We start from the raw sequence: 21,599 nt of genomic DNA on the forward strand, positions 1-21,599 counted from the left end.
ATACTGTGCATCGGGATCCCGACAGTCGGCATACTGAAGACCACCCGATAATACATACTGGGTACCTAGCTGACACATAACGCTTATCTGACTACTAGAAAATAATTCTTCTTATTATTATTGAAGTTGACCAATTGTTCCTGCTGCTTTTAAAAATTAAAACAGGTGATGCAGCATTTATCATATTAGCTGTGTTGTGTTTCATAATACATACTGGGTGCCTGGCCTGCCTGTTATGTACTGCCTATCTGTCCACTAGAAAATGCTGATGATTATTCTTATTCTTCTTCTTATTATTATTGTTATTATTATTTATTTATATACCGCCCATCTGACTACTAGAAAATAATACTTATTATTATTATTGAAGTTGACCAATTATTCTTGCTGCTTTTAAAAATGAAAACAAGTGACACAGCATAAATCATATTGTATTAGCTGTGTTATGTTACATACTGGTTGCCTGCTTGGTGCGTACGGCTTATCTGTCTACTACAAAATAATTCTTATTTTTACCAAAATCCTTATAACATTTGTCAAGGTATTTGTGAGGCCAAAGTTAGTAAAGTAGGAATGTTAACCATCTAGGCACCTTGTCCCTCTTATGTTATTTGCATTGAATTCATGCTAATTATTTATAAAAATCTGAAAAATCCTGCAAATAACAAGCAGTCCAGCATTAGCTACCAGCAGGGTATGCGGTTAACATACCGACTCCAGAATTCTGACACTGATTGGAATGCCGAACGCCCGAATCCATATTGAGACGCCGCCAGTCTTCACTACTGGTAAGGCGCGGATTGGAGGACTTAAGTTTAGGCTGAATAGGGAAAGTTAGGGTTAGGCTGTGGGGGTGGGAGGGTTAGGGTTAGGCTGCGGGTAAAGTGTGTTAAGGTTAGACAACCATGGGGAGGGTTATGGTTCGGCTGCGGGGGAGGGAGGGTTAGATTTATACTGTGGGGAGGAGGTGTTAGGGTTAGGCACCACTGGGGATGGTTAGGGTCAGGCTGCAGGAATGGTGGGTTAGGGTGAGGGGGGGGATCAGCGTTAGCTTATGTTTTGGAGGACTGTCAAGATTTTCACATCTAGGATGCCACTGTCAGTATTTTGACAGCCGGCATCCCAGTCTCCAGGATATCGTAAGTATTCAACCAGCAGTTTGGAACCTTGTGAGCATTCAGTGTAGGAGGCTACTTTAAAAAATTGTGGAAAAGCTGATTAGTGTGTTAGCTGATTTGGAGTTTGCAGCTATGCAGTGCAACTGAATCTTCTTGGTTGCTCTTTGAACTGTTGTTGTTGGGAATCCTTGGCTGTCAACATTGTATTCTTTAAATTAAACGTTTCTTAATTAATTAATTAATCAATCAGTTTCAATCAATAAATCATTCATTCAATCAAATCAATCAATCAATCAATCAATCAATCAATTCTTTACCTGCCTATCGCTACATACTCCACCTGCATTTCCTTTTACTGCCCTGGGGCCTCTTCTGGATTAATGAAAATATTAAACTGCCATCCTGTGTTTCATAGAAACTGCCATGTGTTTGTGCCGCTACTCTGTTGCTTAGTTTAGCCAGCCAGCCTTTAGCCCATAATATAGTGAATAAAATTGTGAGCTGTGTGGTGGTCACAATTCACTGGAAATGCTGGAAATTATTACTATGTTATTGAGGCAAATAAAACTATAGGAACAAAAACAGGCAGAAGTGTTGCTGATGAATGCGTTGGGCGAGGAGAGACCAGTGTGAACAAGAGACCCAAAATATACATCAATACCTGCATATCTTACCTTATTTTATGAACTTAAACTAATTTACGTTATTAATAAAACATCAATAATTTCTTTTAGGATATTTTATTTCAAATTTCTAATTTCACCACAAGTTTGAATTAGAATGATGTAATGTCAGTACTTCATCCAATTTAGTTAAACAAATACTTTACAACTTATTTCGATAATTTCAAAAATAAATGAAAAGTAAAAAGTTATTCTTCAAAACAATTGTTATGGCGGCATATCCAAACAAGGTATATTACTTATCTACAAGAAGGAGTAATATTATAATTATCACTTGGCTAGGACTCTTGCAACCTGAGAATCCTGAAAACCAACTCTCATTTGTTATGTTGGTATGCCATTTTAACTATGGCTAAAAATTCTAGCTAATATGGTATTTAGCTGTAAATAATATAATTAACCTTGAACACTCCTTTCTACTGCTGTCTGTAAATGCATGTTTCCATGTTATCCTGGTTAACTATTACTTGCTTTCGTCTTCCGCTCTCACTGCTGCTGCCACTTGTTTTTACCTATTCCCCTGCTGCCCTATTGCTCTTGTCATTACTATTCTGGATCCAACCATACTCCAATATTATACTTATTTCTTTTTCTATGGCTTTCTTATTTAATTAATTAATTAATTAGGTCATTCATTCATCATTCATTCATTTTTTTTCTTTATTTTTAACTGTGTTACCAATCTGTCCCCGGAGTCAAGGAAAATATATCCATTCCATATCTTAGAGGGCTTTTCAGCTTAGCCAAGTTTGTGCCACCCAGCATCACTGTGGTTCTCAGTTGCACTCATCTGATATATATGATTCCAGCAAAATTACTAGTTTTCCTGTGTATCTCTTAGGAGTTCAAGGAACAACTGCAATGTTGTTGGTTTCCATGTGCGGTTCGCTTTCAGACAATTTTTTCCAATTGTCTAACTCTTCCTAACAGATACAAGAGTTCTGTTCCTTCCACTTCCTGCACTATGACCCAGGGATATATTAAAAACTGAGGAGCCCTTCCATCATGAAGCTGCCTACTCCCGCCTGTACCTTTTTGAATGTGCTTCCCACACAGTGCACCAACTACCTAAACTTCTCCCCCGGGGCGCTTTCTTTCCAGTGATAAATTCATAAATATGGCGTATGCGTCATCTTTCTGAATGCATCACTAAAATGATGATGCCACTAGGTATATGAAGATATATGACGACCCCGTAGCAAATGTTTGGTAGGGTCCCATTATACCATCCATTGTGGAAAAATGTATACAACACATTTAACTTTGACAGGGAAAGTGGGCCGTCCTCAGCTCTTGTCCCCATAGCAGCTACATTCCCTGCAGAAATGATACATTCTTGGTGTCTCGGGGAAAGCATAGTGAGTCAGTGAGGTGCAGGGCCCCGTTGTACGTATGGAATGGTGTTAAATGCACACTGCTAAGGACAGCAAATGAGCCTACTGCTTAGCTGATACTATTATACATGTGAATGTATGAGAAAATAATTGAGATGTGTGGCGGACACTTTTCATGTTTTGTGTTTTGGATTAGGATCCCTGCTCGTGTTTTGGATCTGGATTGGTTTTGCCTAAATCATCCTTTCGGGTTTTGGTTTTGGATCTGGATAATTTTTGAAAAACAACATAAAAATAGCTAAAATCACAGAAATTGGGGGTAATTTTGATCCTACGGTATTATTAACCTCAATAAAATTCATTTCCACTTATTTGCAGTCTATTCTGAACTGGATAAGACTTTGATATTACATCTGTAAAACGTGCCACCAATACCTTCTATCAAAAAGGACGGTAATAAGGAATACATTATTTCTCATTAAGCACTTTAAAACGATATTTCCAGAGACGATTGGGTCAGATATATTTAACACAGCTATTTTTTATTATTTTTTGTGAGTTACATGTCAACCAATATGCTATATTTCGCTACATTGTTTTAATTGTTATATCTTTAAGGTGTAACTAATACATTTATTCTTTTAAATTACTTATTGCAAGCGCTCCCTTGATATACTTTTGTACCTCTCTATATATTTTTATCTATTCTGAACACCTCACACCTCACAATATTGTTTTAGGCCAAAAGGTTGCACTGAGGTTGCTGGATGACTAAGCTGAGCGACACAAGTGGGCAGCACAAACACCTGGCCCATCTAGGAGTGGCACTGCAGTGGCAGACAGGATACAGTTTTAAAAACTAGGCCCCAAAGAGCACATAATGCAAATAAAAAAAAGAGGTGCAAGATGGAATTGTCTTTGGCCCTCCCACCCATCCTTATGTTGTATAAACAGTACTTGCACACTTTAGCAAACCAATCATTTCAGTGACAGGGTCTGCCACACAACTGTGGCTGAAATGATTGGTTTGTTTGGGCCCCCACAAAAAAGTAGCAATTAATTCCCCCCCCCCCCCCCCCCCACACCAAAAAAGAAGCAATTAATCTCTCCTTGCACAAACTGGCTCTACAGAGGCAAGATGTCATCCTCATTCTCATTCTTTGATTCCTCACCCCTTTCAGTGTGTACATACTCCTGCTCACCGAGTATTAATTAATCATCCACCATTCTTTCAATGGTGACAGCATCATATGCAGTGACAGTAGACATGTCAGTAATCGTTGGCAGGTCCTTCAGTCCGGACCAGATGTCAAGACTTGCTCCTGACTGCCCTGCATCACCACCAGTGGGTGGGCTAGGAAATGTTATTCTTTTCCTCGCAGCCCCAGTTGTGGGAGAGAAAATGAAGGAGGAGCTGTTGACGGGTCACGTTCCACTTGAGTTGACAATTTTCTCACCAGCAGGTCTTTGAACCTCTGCAGACTTGTGTCTGCCGGAGAGAGAGATACAACGTAGGCTTTAAACCTAGGATCGAGCACGATGGCCAAAATGTAGTCCTCTGATTTCAGCAGATTGACCACCCTTGAATCTTGACAAAGCAAATGAAGGGCTCCATCCACAAGTCTCACATACTTAGCAGAATCACTTCATCTTAGCTACCCCTTCAATTTCTCCAGCTGCTTCTGCAAAAGCCTGATGAGGGGAATGACCTGACTCATGCTGGCAGTGTCTGAACTGACTTCACATGTGGCAAGTTCGAAGGGTTGGAGAACCTTTCCCAACACGGAAATCATTCTCCACTGCACTTGAGTCAGGTGCAATCCCCCTCCTTTGCCTAAATTGTAGGTGAATGTATAGACTTGAATGGCCTTTTGCTGCACCTCCATCCTCTGAAGCATATAGAGTGTTGAATTCCACCTCGTTACCACCTCTTGCTTCAGGTGATGGCAGGGCAGGTTCAGGAGTGTTTGCTGGTACTCCAGTCTTCAGCAAGCAGTCGCTGAATGTCGAAAGTGGCCCGCAATTTTTTGGGCCACTGACAGCATCTCCTGCACGCCCCTGTAATTTTTCAGAAAAATTTGCACCATCGAATTAATTGTATGTGCAAAACATGGGTCGTGCTGCAATTTGCCCATATGTAATGCATGCACAATATTGGTGGCATTGTCCGATATCACAAATCCCCAGGAGAGTCTAAGTGGGGTAAGCCATTGTGCAATGGTGTCCCTCAGTTTCCGTAAGAGGTTGTCAGCGGTGTGCCTCTTATGGAAACCGATGATACACAGTGTAGCCTGCCTAGGAATGAATTGGTGTTTGTGAAATGCTGCTAATGGTGCCGCTGCTGTTGTTGCTGTGGGAGGCCATACATCTACCCAGTGGGCTGTCACAGTCATATAGTCCTGATTCTGCGAACACTTTTCTGAATGTCCCTGTACAGTCCAGGAATCGCTTACCTAGTGAAGTGGAATCTAGACGGGATTTGGTACCGGGGACACACTACGTCCATCAACTGTCTAAATCCCACTGTACTAATGGCGGATACCGGATGCACATCTAACACCAGCATAATTGTTATGGTCTCAGTAATCTGATTTTCAACAGGGTGACTACGGTCATATTTCATCTTCCTTGCAAAATACTGTTGGACAGTCAATTGCTTATTTGAAGTAGTAAAAGTGGTTTTTCAACTTCCCCTCTGGTATGATGATCGACTCCCAGCAGCAACAGCAGTGGCAGCAGCAGCAGCAGTAGGCGTACCACTCAAGGATCCTCCGGAGGAATCCCGGTTAGGAGAGGACTCATCAGTCATGCCAGTGACATGGCCTGCAGGACTACTTACGTTCCTGACTGAGGAAGAAATTGACGTTGAGGGAGTTAGTGGTGTGGCTTGCAGGAGCTTGGGTACAACAGGAAGAAGTGATTTAGGTGTCAGTGGACTGCTTACGCTCTTACCCAAAGTTTCTGAACTTGGAAATGACTTCTGATGAATGCGCTGCAGGTGAGGTATAAGGGAGGATGTTCCTAGTTGGTTAACGTCCTTACCCCTACTTATTACGGAATGACTGAGGCAACACACGGCTTGACACCTGTTGTCCGGATTTGTAGAGAAATAATTTCACACTGAAGAGTTGGCTTTTTTGGTATTTTGCCCAGGCATGACAATGGGCTTTTTCATCCCACGGACAACAACTGTCTCCACTGGTGCCTTATTCAAACAAAACACATCACCATCAGAATCCTCATCGTCAACTTCCTCCTCAGCGTCAGCTACACCAATATCCTTCTCATCCTGGTGTACATCTAGAGTGACATCTTCAATCTCAATATCAGCAACTGGACTGGCGATGCTCTTCCCAGCACTTGAAGGGGGCGTTCAAATGGTGGTAGGAACCTCCTCTTCCATACTGTCTTGGGAAAGTCAGGCCTAGACATTGCAACCGCGGACACACTTGGACTCTCCTTGGGGGTTTGTGATATCTCTGAACGCAAAGTTGTTTTTTCCTGTGCTTTAACAAGCTTAATTTTTTTAATTTCTGCTGCGGGGTACACTGAGCTCCACAAGGATATACATTGGGGGGTAGTGTAGGATCTTGATCCGAGGCACCAACAGGCTGAAAAGCTTTGACTGTTCCCAGAATGCATAGCGCCATCTCCTCTATAACCCCGCCTTCCTGCACAGGAGCTCAGTTTTGCAGTTGGTGCCGCAGATAGCAGGCACATAACAGAGGGGCTGCGCTGGGCAGCCCTGAGAAGAGCTTTTTAGAAGAAAAGTGAAGACTTCAAGGGCAGCAGCAGTGTGTATATGTCTTTTGACATTCACTGCTGCAGCTTCGTCTGTCCCCAACGGCGCTGTACACTCCCGAGCCCTGGTTGTCGGGTAACTACAGCAGGAGGCTCCAGTTTTCTTCCATGGTCAGGCACACACAACGGGGGCTCTCCGGGATCGCGTGGCCATGCTTCGGGAGGTGGTGAGTGGGTCCCGCTTGCGGGACCCGTACTTTATCGTGATCCGGCGCGGTCAGTGGGAGGCGGGCCGCGTGCGCTGGCGGTGGACACTGTGGCAGTACAGGAGATCCCACTAGATCACCAGGGCATGGGTGCAGGTCAGGTTTTCTCTTAAAGCCATTTTAATAGTAGCCCGCAGTACCTGGTGGTTTTGCCAGCAGGGGGATAAGGCTTAGACCTGGAGCCCCTCCCCCAGCCCCAGGGCACCATTTCCCGCAAATGTTCCCGCCCTGGAGCTGCATATCTGTCTTTTCCTCACTCCCTGTCAGTGTTTGGGCGCCATTTCTCTCAGCTACACTGTTCCTGGGAATGCTTGGGCAAATCCTCCTATGTAAAGCCGCCTGGTTGTCAGCGCTGTGACTTTACATGACACTTAAGTATTCTACCTGCCTATTAGACAGTGTTAGTTAAGTAAGAGTGCATTTAGTCAGGGTTTTCTAGTACAATTACCCTGTGATATACATCCAGTTCTTACTGTGCAGTGTTATATCTATTGACTACATAGCTATAGCAGCTGGTCCAGTGCAGTATTATTGTTGGTAATAACCTCTGCATTGTATAACTGTGACTATATGTGTGTGCATTAGCTTGCTGAGTGGTTTCCATTTCGTGTCTCTCACTCAACTTGCTATCCCTATATTCTATAACCTGAGGGGGCTTGGTGCGTCAGGTCTTATAATAATATAGGATATTCACAAGATATACTCTAATACGTATTTTTCTCTGTGATTTTAGTCAACGTATCTCTACTGTGTCCATGCTTGTGCTGACTACACTGCGCAGGGGTTTGGGTAAGAGGTATTGTGCTGCTGCCAATTGTACTGTGTTACCTGATACTGCAAGTTATATAATGTCTGCTTCTGACGGTAACGGTTCTGGGGCGGAACACACTGCTGGTGTTGCTGAAGCCACAGATCCATATGAGGAGAATATAGCAGCTGTGGGTTCTGGTTCTGGGGGCTTCTTGCCCCCCAGTGGAACTGTGGCAACGGAGGTCCATTATGACCCTCCGTGGGCTGCTTTTTCCACGCTTCTGCATACGCTAGTTAATAAACTAACACCCCCTATGGGACCCCCTATGCCGGTACAACCGTATGTGGTCCCTGCAGCTAATTCGCCGTGGGCGGACAATTTATCTGTTCAGTTGAAGAAGTTGAACCAGTCCCTGACAACTAAAAAGTCTGACACTCGCTCGCCTAAGCCCAAGCGGTCCTCTAAGCGAGCTCTTATCTCCTCACAATCCACTGCTGTCACGGACACCTCGTCTGATGAAGATGGCACTTACACTGACCCCACAGATTCTGACTCAGATACTGCTGATGGGGAGGGTGGTTCACATGTGGATGTTCCTGATCTTTTGGAGGCTATTAAGTTGATTTTACAGATTACGGATGATCCGGAGCCATCCGTCCCTCCTTAGAAACCAGATAGGTTCAAGCGTCAGAGAGGGGTTAAACAAGTTTTACCTCACTCTGACCACCTAGTGGATATACGTCAGGAACCCTGGGAAAACCCGGGTAAGAAGTTTGTGCCTCAAAAGAAGATGCTGGCTCGCTATCCCCTCGCGCCAGAGCTGTCTAAAAATTAGGAAACACCTCCTCCTGTAGACTCACATGTGGCTAGGATGGTGGTTTCCTCAGCTCTACCTGTCACTACCGTCACGTCTCTAAAAGAGCCTACGGATAAACATGTGGAGGGTTGTCTAAAAGCGATTTACACCCTCACGGGTGCTGCACAAAGGCCCACTATTGCAGCAACATGGGCTGCTGAGGCTATTGAGCATGGGCCTTGGAGTTAGAAGCTGAAATCTCTTCTGACCATGCTAGACAATGCTTGTCATATATTGTTACAGCTTCTCGCTATATTAAAGAGGCGGCTTCTGATACCAGTATCCTAGCAGCCAAGGCCTCTACTACATCAGTCCTGGCTCGCCGGATTTTGTGGCTGAGATCCTGCTCTGTGGATCTGGACTCTAGAAAAACCCTGGAGGTACTCCCTTTCAAGGGAGATATTCTGTTTGGGGAAGACTTAAATAAGATTGTGGCTGACTTGGCTATGGCCAAAACCGCCTGTCTGCCAAGTAACGCTCCTTCTGTCTCGAAGGCTAAAAGGTACTTCCTTTCGCCCCTTTCGTCCTTCAGGTAAAGCAAAAGGTCAGGCGTACAACAAGCAGGTCCGCACAACCAAACCTGGTAAGCCAAAGCCCAAAAGAGCCTGGGCGGCCTGTCAGCCAGCTTCCAAGACCGATAAGCCTGCCGCATGACGGGGCGGGCCTCCCCCTGGGGGATCCCAGGGTGGGGGACCGGCTTCTAGGGTATACCCAGGAATGGTTGAAGACCACTTCAGATGCCTGGGTACGGGAAGTCATCACTCAAGGTTACGCCATAGCCTTCAAAAACCGACCCCCTCATCGATTTTGCCGGACAGACGTCCCGTTGAACCAGACAAAGGCAAACACTCTACATTCGGTGGTACAAACCTTCCTGGATACAGGAGTCGTAGTACAGGTGCCTCTTGCTCAGAGGGGCCGGGGGTACTATTCTCCGCTATTTGTAGTCCCGAAACCGAATGGGTCCTCCCGGCCCATTCTCAACCTCAAGGCATTGAACAGGTTTGTGAAGGTTTCCAAGTTCCGTATGGTAACCGTTCGCTCTATAGTTCTGGCCTTGGAACCTGGGGACTACATGGTCTCCCTGGACATACAGGATGCTTACCTGCATATTCCTATAGCAGCGTCACATCAGCAATACCTGAGATTTGCGATTGGCAATCTCCATTACCAGTTTCGGGTGTTACCTTTTGGTTTAACTACGGCTCCACGAGTCTTCATCAAAGTTATGGCGGTAATGACGGTGGTACTCCGCCGTCAAGGGATCAGGATACTGTCATATCTGGACGACTTGTTAATCCTGGCAAATTCCCCAGAACTTCTCCTAAATCATCTGGATATGACTGTCCAGTTTTTACAAGCCCACGGGTGGCTCATCAACTGGAAGAAATCCTCCCTGGTCCCTGCTCAGAGCATGGTGCACCTGGGAGCGCTATTGGACACTCACAGCCAGAGGTTGTTCTTGTCTCAGGAGAAAGTCCTGAAGCTTCAGGACAGGATTCGTTGCTTCCTTTCTTGTCCGCAAGTGTCGATACATTCGGCGATGCAGGTGCTGGGCCTCATGGTGTCGGCGTTCGACATGGTGGAGTATGCTCAATTCCATTCTCGCCCCCTCCAGAAGCTGATTCTAGCCAAATGGGATGGCCTGCCTCACCGGATCAGGTCTCACATGATCTCATTGACTCCGGAGGTCCGTCTGTCGCTGCTATGGTGGCTCCAGGGCCGACAATTGTGCAGGGGCCGTCCATTCTGGATATCCAACTGGGTCCTGTTGACGACAGATGCCAGTCTAAGAGGTTGGGGTGCAGTGATGGAGCAACACTCCCTTCAGGGTCGGTGGACCAAGGAGGAATCTCTCCTCTCGATCAACATTCTGGAATTGTGGGCGGTCTTCAATGCGTTGAACCTGGCCCAACATTTAATTCAGAACCGTCCTGTTCAGGTACAGTCGGACAACGCCACAACAGTGGCTTATATAAATCATCAAGGCGGAACTCGAAGCCGCTTGGCAATGAAGGAAGACTCACGGATTCTACATTGGGCGGAACGCCATCTACCGGCCATATCGGCAATATTCATTCCGGGAGTCCTGAATTAGGAAGCTGACTTTCTCAGTCGTCAGGACGTACATGCCAGCGAGTGGGGCCTCCATCCAGAAGTGTTTCAACTATTAGTGGAAAAGTGGGGCCTTCCAGACATGGATCTGATGGCGTCTCGACACAATCACAAGGTTCCGGTCTTCGGAGCAAGGACAAGGGATCCTCAAGCAGCATTCGTGGATGCGCTTGCGGTGCCGTGGAGGTTTCGGCTGCCGTTCGTGTTCCCTCCGGTGTCACTCCTGCCCAGGGTAATTCGGAAGTTCAAGCAAGAAAGAGGAATTCTGCTTCTCATAGCTCCAGCGTGGCCCAGACGGCACTGGTTCTCACACCTGCAGGGCCTATCGTCAGAGCGTCCAATTCTACTTCCGCAACGCCCAGACCTCCTCGTTCAGGGCCCCTATGTCTACCAGGACCTAGCCCGGCTGTCTTTGACGGCATGGCTCTTGAAGCTTCCGTCTTAAGGGCTAAAGGGTTTTCTGAGGTGGTCATTCAAACTATGTTGCGGGCCCGGAAACTGGCTTCTGTTCGGATTTACTATAGGGTCTGGCATTCTTACTTTGTTTGGTGCGCATCTAACAATTATGATGCTTCCAAGTATAGTACAGCCAAGTTGTTGGCCTTTTTTCAGCAGGGCCTGGACTTAGGCCTGCGTCTGGCCTCCCTCAAGGTTCAAATATCTGCCTTGTCGGTGTGGTTTCAGAGAAAGATTGCGACCTTACCTGATGTCCATACCTTCACTCAGGGTGTGTTGCGTATCCAACCTCCCTATGTCCCGCCTGGGGCTCCTTGGGACTTGTCGGTGGTTTTGGAGGCGTCACAAGAGTCTCCGTTTGAACCTCTTGGTTCAGCTGATCTTAAGTGGCTTTCCCTTAAGGTGGTGTTTCTGCTGGCTATTGCTTCAGCTAGAAGAGTGTCGGATTTGGGTGCCTTGTCTTGTAGTTACCCATACCTGATATTTCACCGTGCCCGGGCGGTTTTTAGGACTCGTCCTGGTTATTTGCCTAAGGTGGTTTCTTCGTTCCACCTTAACCAGGAGATTGTGGTTCCAGCAGTTGCTTCTCCTGATCTGTCTCCCAAAGAGCGGTCTTTGGATGTGGTATGGGCTCTCCATATCTATGTGAAGAGAACTGCTTCTATTAGGAAATCTGATTCTCTCTTTGTGCTATTTGGATTTCACAAACGGGGCTGGCCTGCTCACAAGCAAACTTTGGCCATATGGATTAGAATGGTGATTGCACATGCTTATGTGAGCGTTGGTCTATCAGCTCCTGCTCACATTACGGCCCATTCTACTCAGTCTGTTGGACCTTCTTGGGCGGCCCGCCGTGGTGCGACCCTTGAACAATTGTGCAAGGTGGCTACGTGGTCCTCAGTGAACACGTTCATAAGGTTCTATGCCTTCGATACTGCCGCTTCCCAGGATGCTTCCTTTGGATGCTGGGTTCTTGTGCCCGCTTCAGTGCGTCCCCTCCCATAAGAAACTGCTTTAGGACATCTCCAATGTCTATCCTTGTGGAGCCCAGTGTACCCCACAGCTGAAAACGAGTTCTTACCATAAATCTCGTTTTTTCAAGAGGGAGGAGGGCTTCCATCCTTATGAGAAGCTGAGACATCAGTCATGACCATAGGCCAAGGTCTCAGCCTTTCCTTGTCACTTCGTGTCATGAATGGCATATTGCCAGTTTTACATTTCTCATCAGATAATTTATTTTTTTCTGAATATTAATTTTTGCTTCTTGGATTTTACATGCCCTCTATGACATTGGGCATCGGCCTTAGCAGACGACGTTGATGGAATTGCATCATCAATATCATGACTGGTGGCAGCAGCAGCAGCTTCAGCACTAGTACTAGGAACTTGGAAGTGGTTCCTGATCTTCCACTATTTTTCCTCCAAATTGTTATTCTCCATTTCACAGGGCAGCACCCCTTTATTATTACAGCACACAGAATAGTGCCCCTTTATTTTCACAGTGCCCCTGTGTTCTTACAGCATACGGGACCAGTGTGCTTTTAATTTGAACAACAGAAGCACCCCTGAACTTTTACAGCATACAGGGCCAGTGTAATATTAATTTAACAGCAGCACCCCTATATTTTTACAGCATACAGGACCAGTGTGCTATTATTTGAACAACTGCACCCCTGAATTTTTACAGCATACAGGGCCAGTGTAATATTATTTTAACAGCAGCACCCCTATATTTTTACAGCATACAGGAGCAGTGTGCTTTTATTTGAACAACAGCTGCACTCCTACATTTTTACAGCATACAAGACTGGGCCAGTACCCCTGTATTTTTACAGCATACCAGACCAGTGTGCTTTATTTTAACAACTGCACCCCTGAATTTTTACAGCATACAAGACTGGGCCAGCACCCCTGTATTTTTACAGCATGCAGGAGCAGTGTGCTTTTATTTTAACAACTGCACCCCTGAATTTTTACAGCATACAAGACTGGGCCAGCACCCCTGTATTTTTACAGCCTACAGGAGCAGTGTGCTTTTATTTTAACAACAGAAGTACCCCTGCATTTTTACAGCATACAAGACTGGGCCAGCACCCCTGAATGTTTACAGCATACAGGAGCAGTGTGCTTTTATTTTAAAAACTGCACCCCTGAATTATTATTTTTTTACAGCATTCAGGGCCAGTGTAATGTTATTTTAACCTCAGCACCCCTATATATTTACAGCATACAGGAGGACAGTGCCCTTGCCACCTGTACAACACAGTGACAGCCAGGACTGCAACACCCATGTTCAGCAGCCCTAACAGCACATGAAATACCAGTGACAGTCAGGAAAGCACCCCTAACAGCACAGGTACACCACAGTGACTGCAGCAGCACTCCTACAGAGCACACACTAACCCCACCCGACGCCACCACCCACAGGGAGAAACAGAGGTCTGTCTCCCTCACTCTCCAAGTCTGGAGTGAAAATGGCAGCAACGTGCAGCTGTTTATATGGGAACCAAAACCCGTGAGAATCCGACAGTGGGATGATGATGTTCTGCCTCGTTCTGGTTTCCTGGTCTGGCAGGAACGGGATGTTCGGGGGGGTTGGGGGGAAGTTGGGTTGGGTTCGGTTCTCTGGGAACCGAACCCGCTCATCTCTAGAAATTAATTAGACAATCATATAAATATTAAATATATATTTTTATTCTTTTTATAGGCCATTGCACATTTCCATTCCAGATGCATGCCCATACATTGATATATACAATAAAACAAACTGAATCTTACCCAGTGATTGTCAGTAGTTTCATCACAGTCATAGAACCAAGAACTCAATAGTTGATGAATATGTAATCTAGCCTGTAAGCCAGAATGATCATAGTCTTAAAACTGATGCAGAGGAAAAGGTTGTGACACCAATAACAACTTTCACTACAAAAAAATCAAGAATCAAGAACTCAGTCATAGCTATCACGATTTTCCCGTGCACCAGTTTCCAAGTATTTTCCCCTATCACATTTCTAAAAGTTACAAAAAAAACTTTTATAAGACCATATTACTCTCCTTGAATTTCCCCACATCCTGGCACGAATGGTTGTGAATCACATTTTAACAGCCTCGCCCCTCATGGCATATTACATCACAGGATGGGGATGTGATAATGCGATGGCGGTTCCAAGCCCCGTCCCTCCCTGTATCTTGCAGAGTATAAAAAAGATAAAGTAGGTAAATACAGTATGTATTAGATAAGCATGCTCTGCCAGTGAGTTCATTGGTAGGAATATATGACTCTATGTTATGACTTCCTGTAATAGAAATCTAAATTGCAAAATAGTCTAGAATGGCTAAAACAAGAATAAGTTCAATGAGTGTTCATTCCGGAAGCATTATAAAGATTAGATATACTGCAGCTCATTGCTTTTGTATAGCTCAGTGCCAAAAGGAATCACAGGGCCTAATTCAGTAAGGATTGCATGCTGGGGACTGTCCATCGCTGGGCAAGGCTTTGTGAGCAGAAACGGAGGAAGCCTCCTACCGGTGCAGCTTAGCTGCACCCGTAGGAGTTCCGCCGCCATGTTTGAGATCACGGCGGCTGCATGTAAAGTCACGCAGCTGCCATGATCATGCCCGTGACATGCCCCCGCTTGGCCGCCTCCATTCCCCGTTCGTGCCAGACCGCCCCCGCATCGCTCCGACTCCTCCCTGGAAACGGAGCGTTGTCATCGCCCCCACCCCCACCCCCCCGGCGCCCCGTCGCTCCCTGATTGACAGGCAGAGGCGATTGCATTTTCTGCAGCCCCCGTGCAGAAAATGCAGGTGCATGCACAGGATGGGCCACTGCGTATGCGCCCACATCTTTTTCTCAAATTTGCGGTTGGATCACACACTAACCTGAGTAGGGCCACTAATCCACTACTCTGTACTATTAATGCTTTTCATAAATGTTACAATAATGTTTTTGTTTTTTATGTAAAAGTAAATATTATTACCCCCACCTCAAACCCCCCTCCCTCACAACTGTGCTCTTTTCTTGCTGTCTTTCTGCTTTGTCTCTTTACACTTGATTCAGATGCATGTTTGAAACAGGTTGCACAACAAACTACAATCTGCTACCAGTATGCGTGGTACAAGATGATAAAAGCACTTGTCTGTCCACTCTCTCAAAGATTACCTCTTTTACAGCCGATCCATTAGCACATAGTAACAGTAACATTCAGTCCCATAATTCATTGATGTCCGAACATTTCTATTCCACAAATGCTCAATCAAGGGAAAATAAACTGTGAATAAATTAAGATAATAATATTGTCTATTTTATTGTGAAGATCCAATGTCAACTGTGATTTTAGTATAAAGCTGGTGCTTTGTGTATCTGATGGCGTCATAGTCTAAGGAACTCAGTCCATCCAGGTGCATGTGCCTGGCAGCCTGTTGTATCAGGTGAAAACTAGACCAAAGAAAAATAAATACATATTAGTTGCATATATTGTACAAAGTATTAATTACAAAAAATGACGGCTTGTGTGTTTTGTTTACTGTAGCTGCACAAGGCAGAGGACCAACGTGCTTGGACCAAAGTATAAAGCCCTAGGGAATAAGCTGACACTATATTGGATCATCCATGATATTAGTTCAAACTAGGCTTTGAGATGCCTATTAGATGCATCAGATTAAATTATTTCCATGTGTGGGTGATGATCAACTGAAAACTTGACTGTTTCAACTAGAAAATGTTTGTTGAACAACACTGGATTGGACATGGAATGGAAAATGTTTTATGTGTGTATTAATCTATGTACATTTTTAATGATGCAAGAGCACAGGTGGGTTTAAATTGCTCATACCCCTTTCATACTGACAAATATTTCCCGGGTTATTGCACATGAACGTGCATCAACCCGGGAATTTGCTCAGTGTGAAAGGGTCCTGCAAGAAAATCCTGGGTCAAGCGTTCCGGCATTTCATCCCAGGTCTTGACCTGGGTTGAATCCGGAGTCGACCTGGGATGTGGTGCAGTGTGAACAGGTAAGCCGGGTCAGGTTGACCCGGCACCCGTTCTCTGCATAGGAGGAGGCGGTGCTTGGAGATGATTATCTCCAAGCACCGCCTCCAGTAGCGTCAGCGGTGACGTCACCAACACGGCAATGTCTGAAGGGGTCTCAAGCCGGGTCGCACCTGGGAAGCACCCGTGTACACGTTCACAGGTGCGACCCAGCTATTGTCAGTCTGAAAGGGGTATCACTGTTCTTATCGGCATTACATGATTAATCAGAAACAAAAATTTAATCCAAAAGAAGGTATCTTAGTATGTAAGTGTGGTAATAATGTACTATTGTAAAACTAACCATTTCCTGGAGAACAATAATGTAGCTATGAGGGCTACTTCACGTACTGGAAAATTACCAAACCAGATTGACTGTACAGTTTATATGCGCCACACCAGTTAGAAACCTTTAGTTTTTAAAACATTATATATGACATTTTTTATATGTACCAAATTGCTTTGCTTCTTACAAAGAAAAATGCTAATCATTCCATACATACTAACAATGTGAGAACTTTGAAGATGCAGCATATCTCTCCCAGTTACAGTATATATGTCAAAGCCTTATATTAATGTTAAGTGACAGCTTAAAAAAAATAAAAAATAAAAATTCATGCTTAAACTATGACATTTCTGATATGTGTCAGTAAGTGAAAAGACACCCACCTTTGAGTCAGGGCCGGCTCCAGGCCTAGTAGCACCCTCAGCAAGATTATTTAAAGCGCCCCCTCCCTGGGAAAGTGGACGTGGCCTCGCAACTATATATTATGTTACCAAATTATAAATATATATACCATTTTATCACCCCCCCCCCCCCCATCTACACACAACATATTTATCAATGACCTAGAAATAGGCCTGGAAAGCACAGTGTCAATCTTTGCAGATGATACTAAACTGACTAAACTGTGTAGGGTAATTAATTCAGAAATAGATGTGGAGTCTCTGCAGAATGATCTATCTAAACTTGAAATCTGGGTGTCTAAATGGAGAATGAGGTTCAATATAGAAAAATGCAAGGTTATGCATTTCGGGACTAAAAACAAACTTGCATCCTACATATTAAACAGGGAAAGTCTAGGGGTAACAGTTTTGGAAAAGATTTGGGGGTACTCATTGATAATAAGCTTAATAACCATATACAATGTCAAAGCACAGTAAAGAAGGCAAGTAAGGTGCTTGTGTGCATAAAACGGGGAATTGAGACAAGGGACGAGGATGTAATCCTGTCGTTGTACAAATCATTGGTACGTCCGCACCTGGAATATTGTGTTCAGTTTTGGGCACCTTAATATAAAAAAGATATCGGGGAACTCGAAAGGGTTCAAAGGCGAGCTACTAAATTTATTAAAGGGCTAGAGGGACTGGATTATGAGGAAAGGCTTACTAGGTTGAATATGTATATGCTCGAAAAAAGGTGTCTATTTGAATACATTATTAATACATTAAATATTATTAATGTATTCAAATATGTAAAGGGGCACTACAAGGACTTATCAGAGGAATTATTTATTAAAAGAACTCTGTTTTGGACACGTGGGCACTCGTTGAGGCTGGAGGGAAAAAAATGTCATACGCAATGGAGGAAAGGGTTCTTTACTGTTAGGGCAATAAGGATTTGGAATTCCTTGCCAGTGAGAGTGGTAATGGTGGACTCTGTAAATGCATTTAAAAAAGGATTGGATGAATTTCTGATTGAAAAGGATATCCAAGGTTACAACATTTAAAATATTGACGTTGTTAATCCGGGTGTAACATGACTTATAGTTGTTAACTAGTCATAAAACATTCTTCAGCAGGTACAGTAAAATCAACTCAACTTGATACAGAATACAGGTTGAACACAATGGGCATTTTGCCTCTTTTCAACCTCAATTACTATGTTACTATGTTACACACATAATGGCAACCTTACACATAATGCTCACAGTAGTGCTCCTTACCCGTAATGGCCCAAGTATAGTGCCAGATACACATAGTGCCCCCAGTAAAGTGCCAGTTTCATGTAATGCTCACAGTAGTACCAGATATATACGTAATGCCCACAAGTAGTGCCAGATACAGATGATGCCCCCAGTATAGTGCCAGATACATGTAATGCCCCCAACAGTGCCAGATACACGTAATGCTCTCAGTAGTGCCAGATACACATAATGCCACCAGTATAGTGCCAGATACATGTCATGCCCCCAACAAAGCTTCAAACAGGCACTAAAAACCCACCTATTCATCAAAGCATACCCTCCCAATGCATAACCTAGTCCTGAGGCCGCTCCTCCATCCCCCTGCCTCTTGCCTTGAACATCTCAGCTTTGCTTGCATACTGCCATCAGGCTACCTCCCGCTTGCTTGCAGCTCAAGTCATCTATCTGTTGACTCTTCCCACTAGATTGTTTAGCTCTTCAGAGCAGGGCCCTCTTTCCTCTTGTTATCTGAGCCCTCTTCTCGACACATTTCACTTGCAGCTCTCCCCTACTCAGCGACCATCTTTACCACTTTTTCTGCTGCTGGTAAAGGCTCATCTCCATATATGGCCACCAGCCCCTAGTAGTATGATGACCACTCCCTTACTACTTACATCTTAGCTGTATTATGTCTTGAGAATGTGTGGTGCTCCTTGTTACCTGTACTCTATTTTTGTTATTTATATACTGTAATGCTAAGTTTTGTCTCCCTGTACTGTCCTTTATATGGTGCTGCGAAACACTTGTGGCGCCTTATAAATAATATGTAATAATAATAACATTGCCAGATACACGTAATGCCCCCAGTAGTGCAGTGCCAGATACACGTAATGCCTCAGTAGTGCCAGTTACATGTACAGTAATGCCCCCAGTAGTGCCAGATACATGTAATGCCTCCAGTTGTGCAAGATACAAGTAAAGCCCCCAGTAGTGTCAGACATACGTAATACCCCCAACACTCCAAGATACACATAATGCCCCTAGTGCCAGATACACATAATACCCCCAGTAGTGCCAGATACAAGAAATGTCCACAGTAGTACCAGTTACACATAATGCCTCCAGTAGTGCTCACTGCTGCTGGGCTTCTGCCGCTGCTGCTTATCTCTCCCACTTACTGTATTTCCACTCTTCTTTCTTTCTCACTATACTCTCTTCTTCTATTTTTCCTCTATCTCCTTTTATTCTCTTGTTTATCTTTCTCTTTCCTCTCTCTCTTTCTTCTATATTTCCTTACTCTCACTTTTTTCTCTCTCTTGCTTCTCTCTTTTCAGTCTCTTATTTCTCTGTATCTACTGTATACCCCCCTCTCTCCTTTCTGTCTCCCCTTTATTTCTTCTCTCTCTTTTTCTCACTCTCCTTTCCTTTACATCTCTTTTCTCCTGTCTCCCTCACTCTCTCTCTCCTTTGTATTTTTATCTTTCTATCTCTTGAAGCACTCTTCTAATTAAATTGCATGCTTAGGGTAGTGAACAAACATGCCTAATAAAGGAGTCTGGCCTAAATTTGCAAATGTAATTTAGCCAAGAGACTAATAAGCGTAATGATAAAAAAAAGGATTCTTTCCCAAAGAGACCTTTGGGTCTAATTCAAGGTTGATTGAAAACAACATTTTCCTCTGATGGGCAAAACCATATGCACTGCAGGTGGGCCAGATATAACATGTGCAGAGAGAATTAGATTTTGGTGAGGTGTGTTCAAACTGAAATCTAAATTGCAGTGTAAAAATAAAGCAGCCAGTATTTACCCTGCACAGAAACAATATAATCCACCCACATTAAACTCTCTCTTTCCATGATATATCTGTCCCACCTGCAGTGTGCATACCTGTGCCCGTTAGAGGAAAATATTGTTTTGCAATCAACCTTGAATTGGACCCTTTCTCCCAAAGACTACAATTCTTATTGCATGTACATTATTCATTTTAATTTCTATACTGTTCCTGTACCCTTCACAAAATAACAAAGTAAACCGATGAAACTACACAATTAAACAAACAAACAAACAAACAAACAACCAAACAGTAGATCATAAAACAATAGTATTTATTAATGAAAGTGTCATTTTTATCATACCTTTTGCCTGTTTCTTCATTTCCAACATCTCTCTTATGGAAAATCATTCTGGATCTGGCAATAACTTGATCTGGACGTTCAACCCTCATTCCTACTGACCTCACTCTGATGGAAAATTTGTAAATCATAATTAGTGCTAAACCCAAAAGAACGTTTGGAAAATTTATAACAAGATTCAGTGAGTAATCCAGCTTCACCAAAATGCATAGTATAGACATTTAGCATTGTGGTTTTATTTTAATCATTTCTGAGAATAGTTCTGAACAGTATATTATGTACAGATCTCAACAGTTCTTTAAAATAAGTATTTATTTACATTAATTCAAATATTTAATATAGTAGTTATTTATATTACTCTACCACTTATGACCACTGTATAAAGGGTTCTGTCTTCCATTGCTACAAACAAGTAGTACTTGTTGTACAATCAGTTGTTTCACTTATGAAGGCTGTTTATGACAGTAGGAGGAACACATGGTACAATTCCGGAATAATATAGAAATTCTCAGTACTAGTTAGTTTTATTTCTTTAATAATTTAAGACTAGCTGGAGTACTCGGCGTTGCCCGGGATTTTAAGAATGTATGTTTACAAAAAATAAGATTTTACTCACCGGTAAATCTATTTCTCGTAGTCCGTAGTGGATGCTGGGAACTCCGAAAGGACCATGGGGAATAGCGGCTCCGCAGGAGTCTGGGCACAACTAAAAGAAAGCTTTTAGACTACCTGGTGTGCACTGGCTCCTCCCACTATGACCCTCCTCCAAGCCTCAGTTAGGATACTGTGCCCGGAAGAGCTGACACAATAAGGAAGGATTTTGAATCCCGGGTAAGACTCATACCAGCCACACCAATCACACCGTATAACACGTGATACCATATCCAGTTAACAGTATGAAACATAACTGAGCCTCTCAACAGATGGCTCATAACAATAACCCGTTAGTGAACAATAACTATGTACAATTATTGCAGACAATCCGCACTTGGGACGGGCGCCCAGCATCCACTACGGACTACGAGAAATAGATTTACCGGTGAGTAAAATCTTATTTTCTCTAACGTCCTAGTGGATGCTGGGAACTCCGAAAGGACCATGGGGATTATACCAAAGCTCCCAAACGGGCGGGAGAGTGCGGATGACTCTGCAGCACCGAATGAGAGAACTCAAGGTCCTCCTCAGCCAGGGTATCAAATTTGTAGAAT

The 21,599-nt window shown here is 43.9% G+C and overlaps 1 protein-coding gene across 1 annotated transcript in view; it reads right to left on the reverse strand.

Moving 5' to 3' along the window:
* Positions 1-15,062: 15,062 nt before the first annotated feature.
* LOC134941665 (beta-1,4-galactosyltransferase 1-like) overlaps positions 15,063-21,599 on the reverse strand; it is a 52,448-nt gene continuing 45,911 nt past the window's right edge. Inside the window, exons 4-5 of the mRNA XM_063932144.1 lie at positions 20,395-20,499; positions 15,063-15,758 (exon numbers count right to left, since the gene is read on the reverse strand). Coding sequence (XP_063788214.1) covers positions 15,626-15,758; positions 20,395-20,499 — 238 coding nt within the window. The 3' untranslated portion in view covers positions 15,063-15,625. The remainder of the gene's footprint in view (positions 15,759-20,394; positions 20,500-21,599) is intronic.

The sequence above is a fragment of the Pseudophryne corroboree genome, chromosome 1 (assembly GCF_028390025.1).
Source record: "Pseudophryne corroboree isolate aPseCor3 chromosome 1, aPseCor3.hap2, whole genome shotgun sequence".
NCBI classification, from domain to species: Eukaryota; Metazoa; Chordata; class Amphibia; order Anura; family Myobatrachidae; genus Pseudophryne; species Pseudophryne corroboree.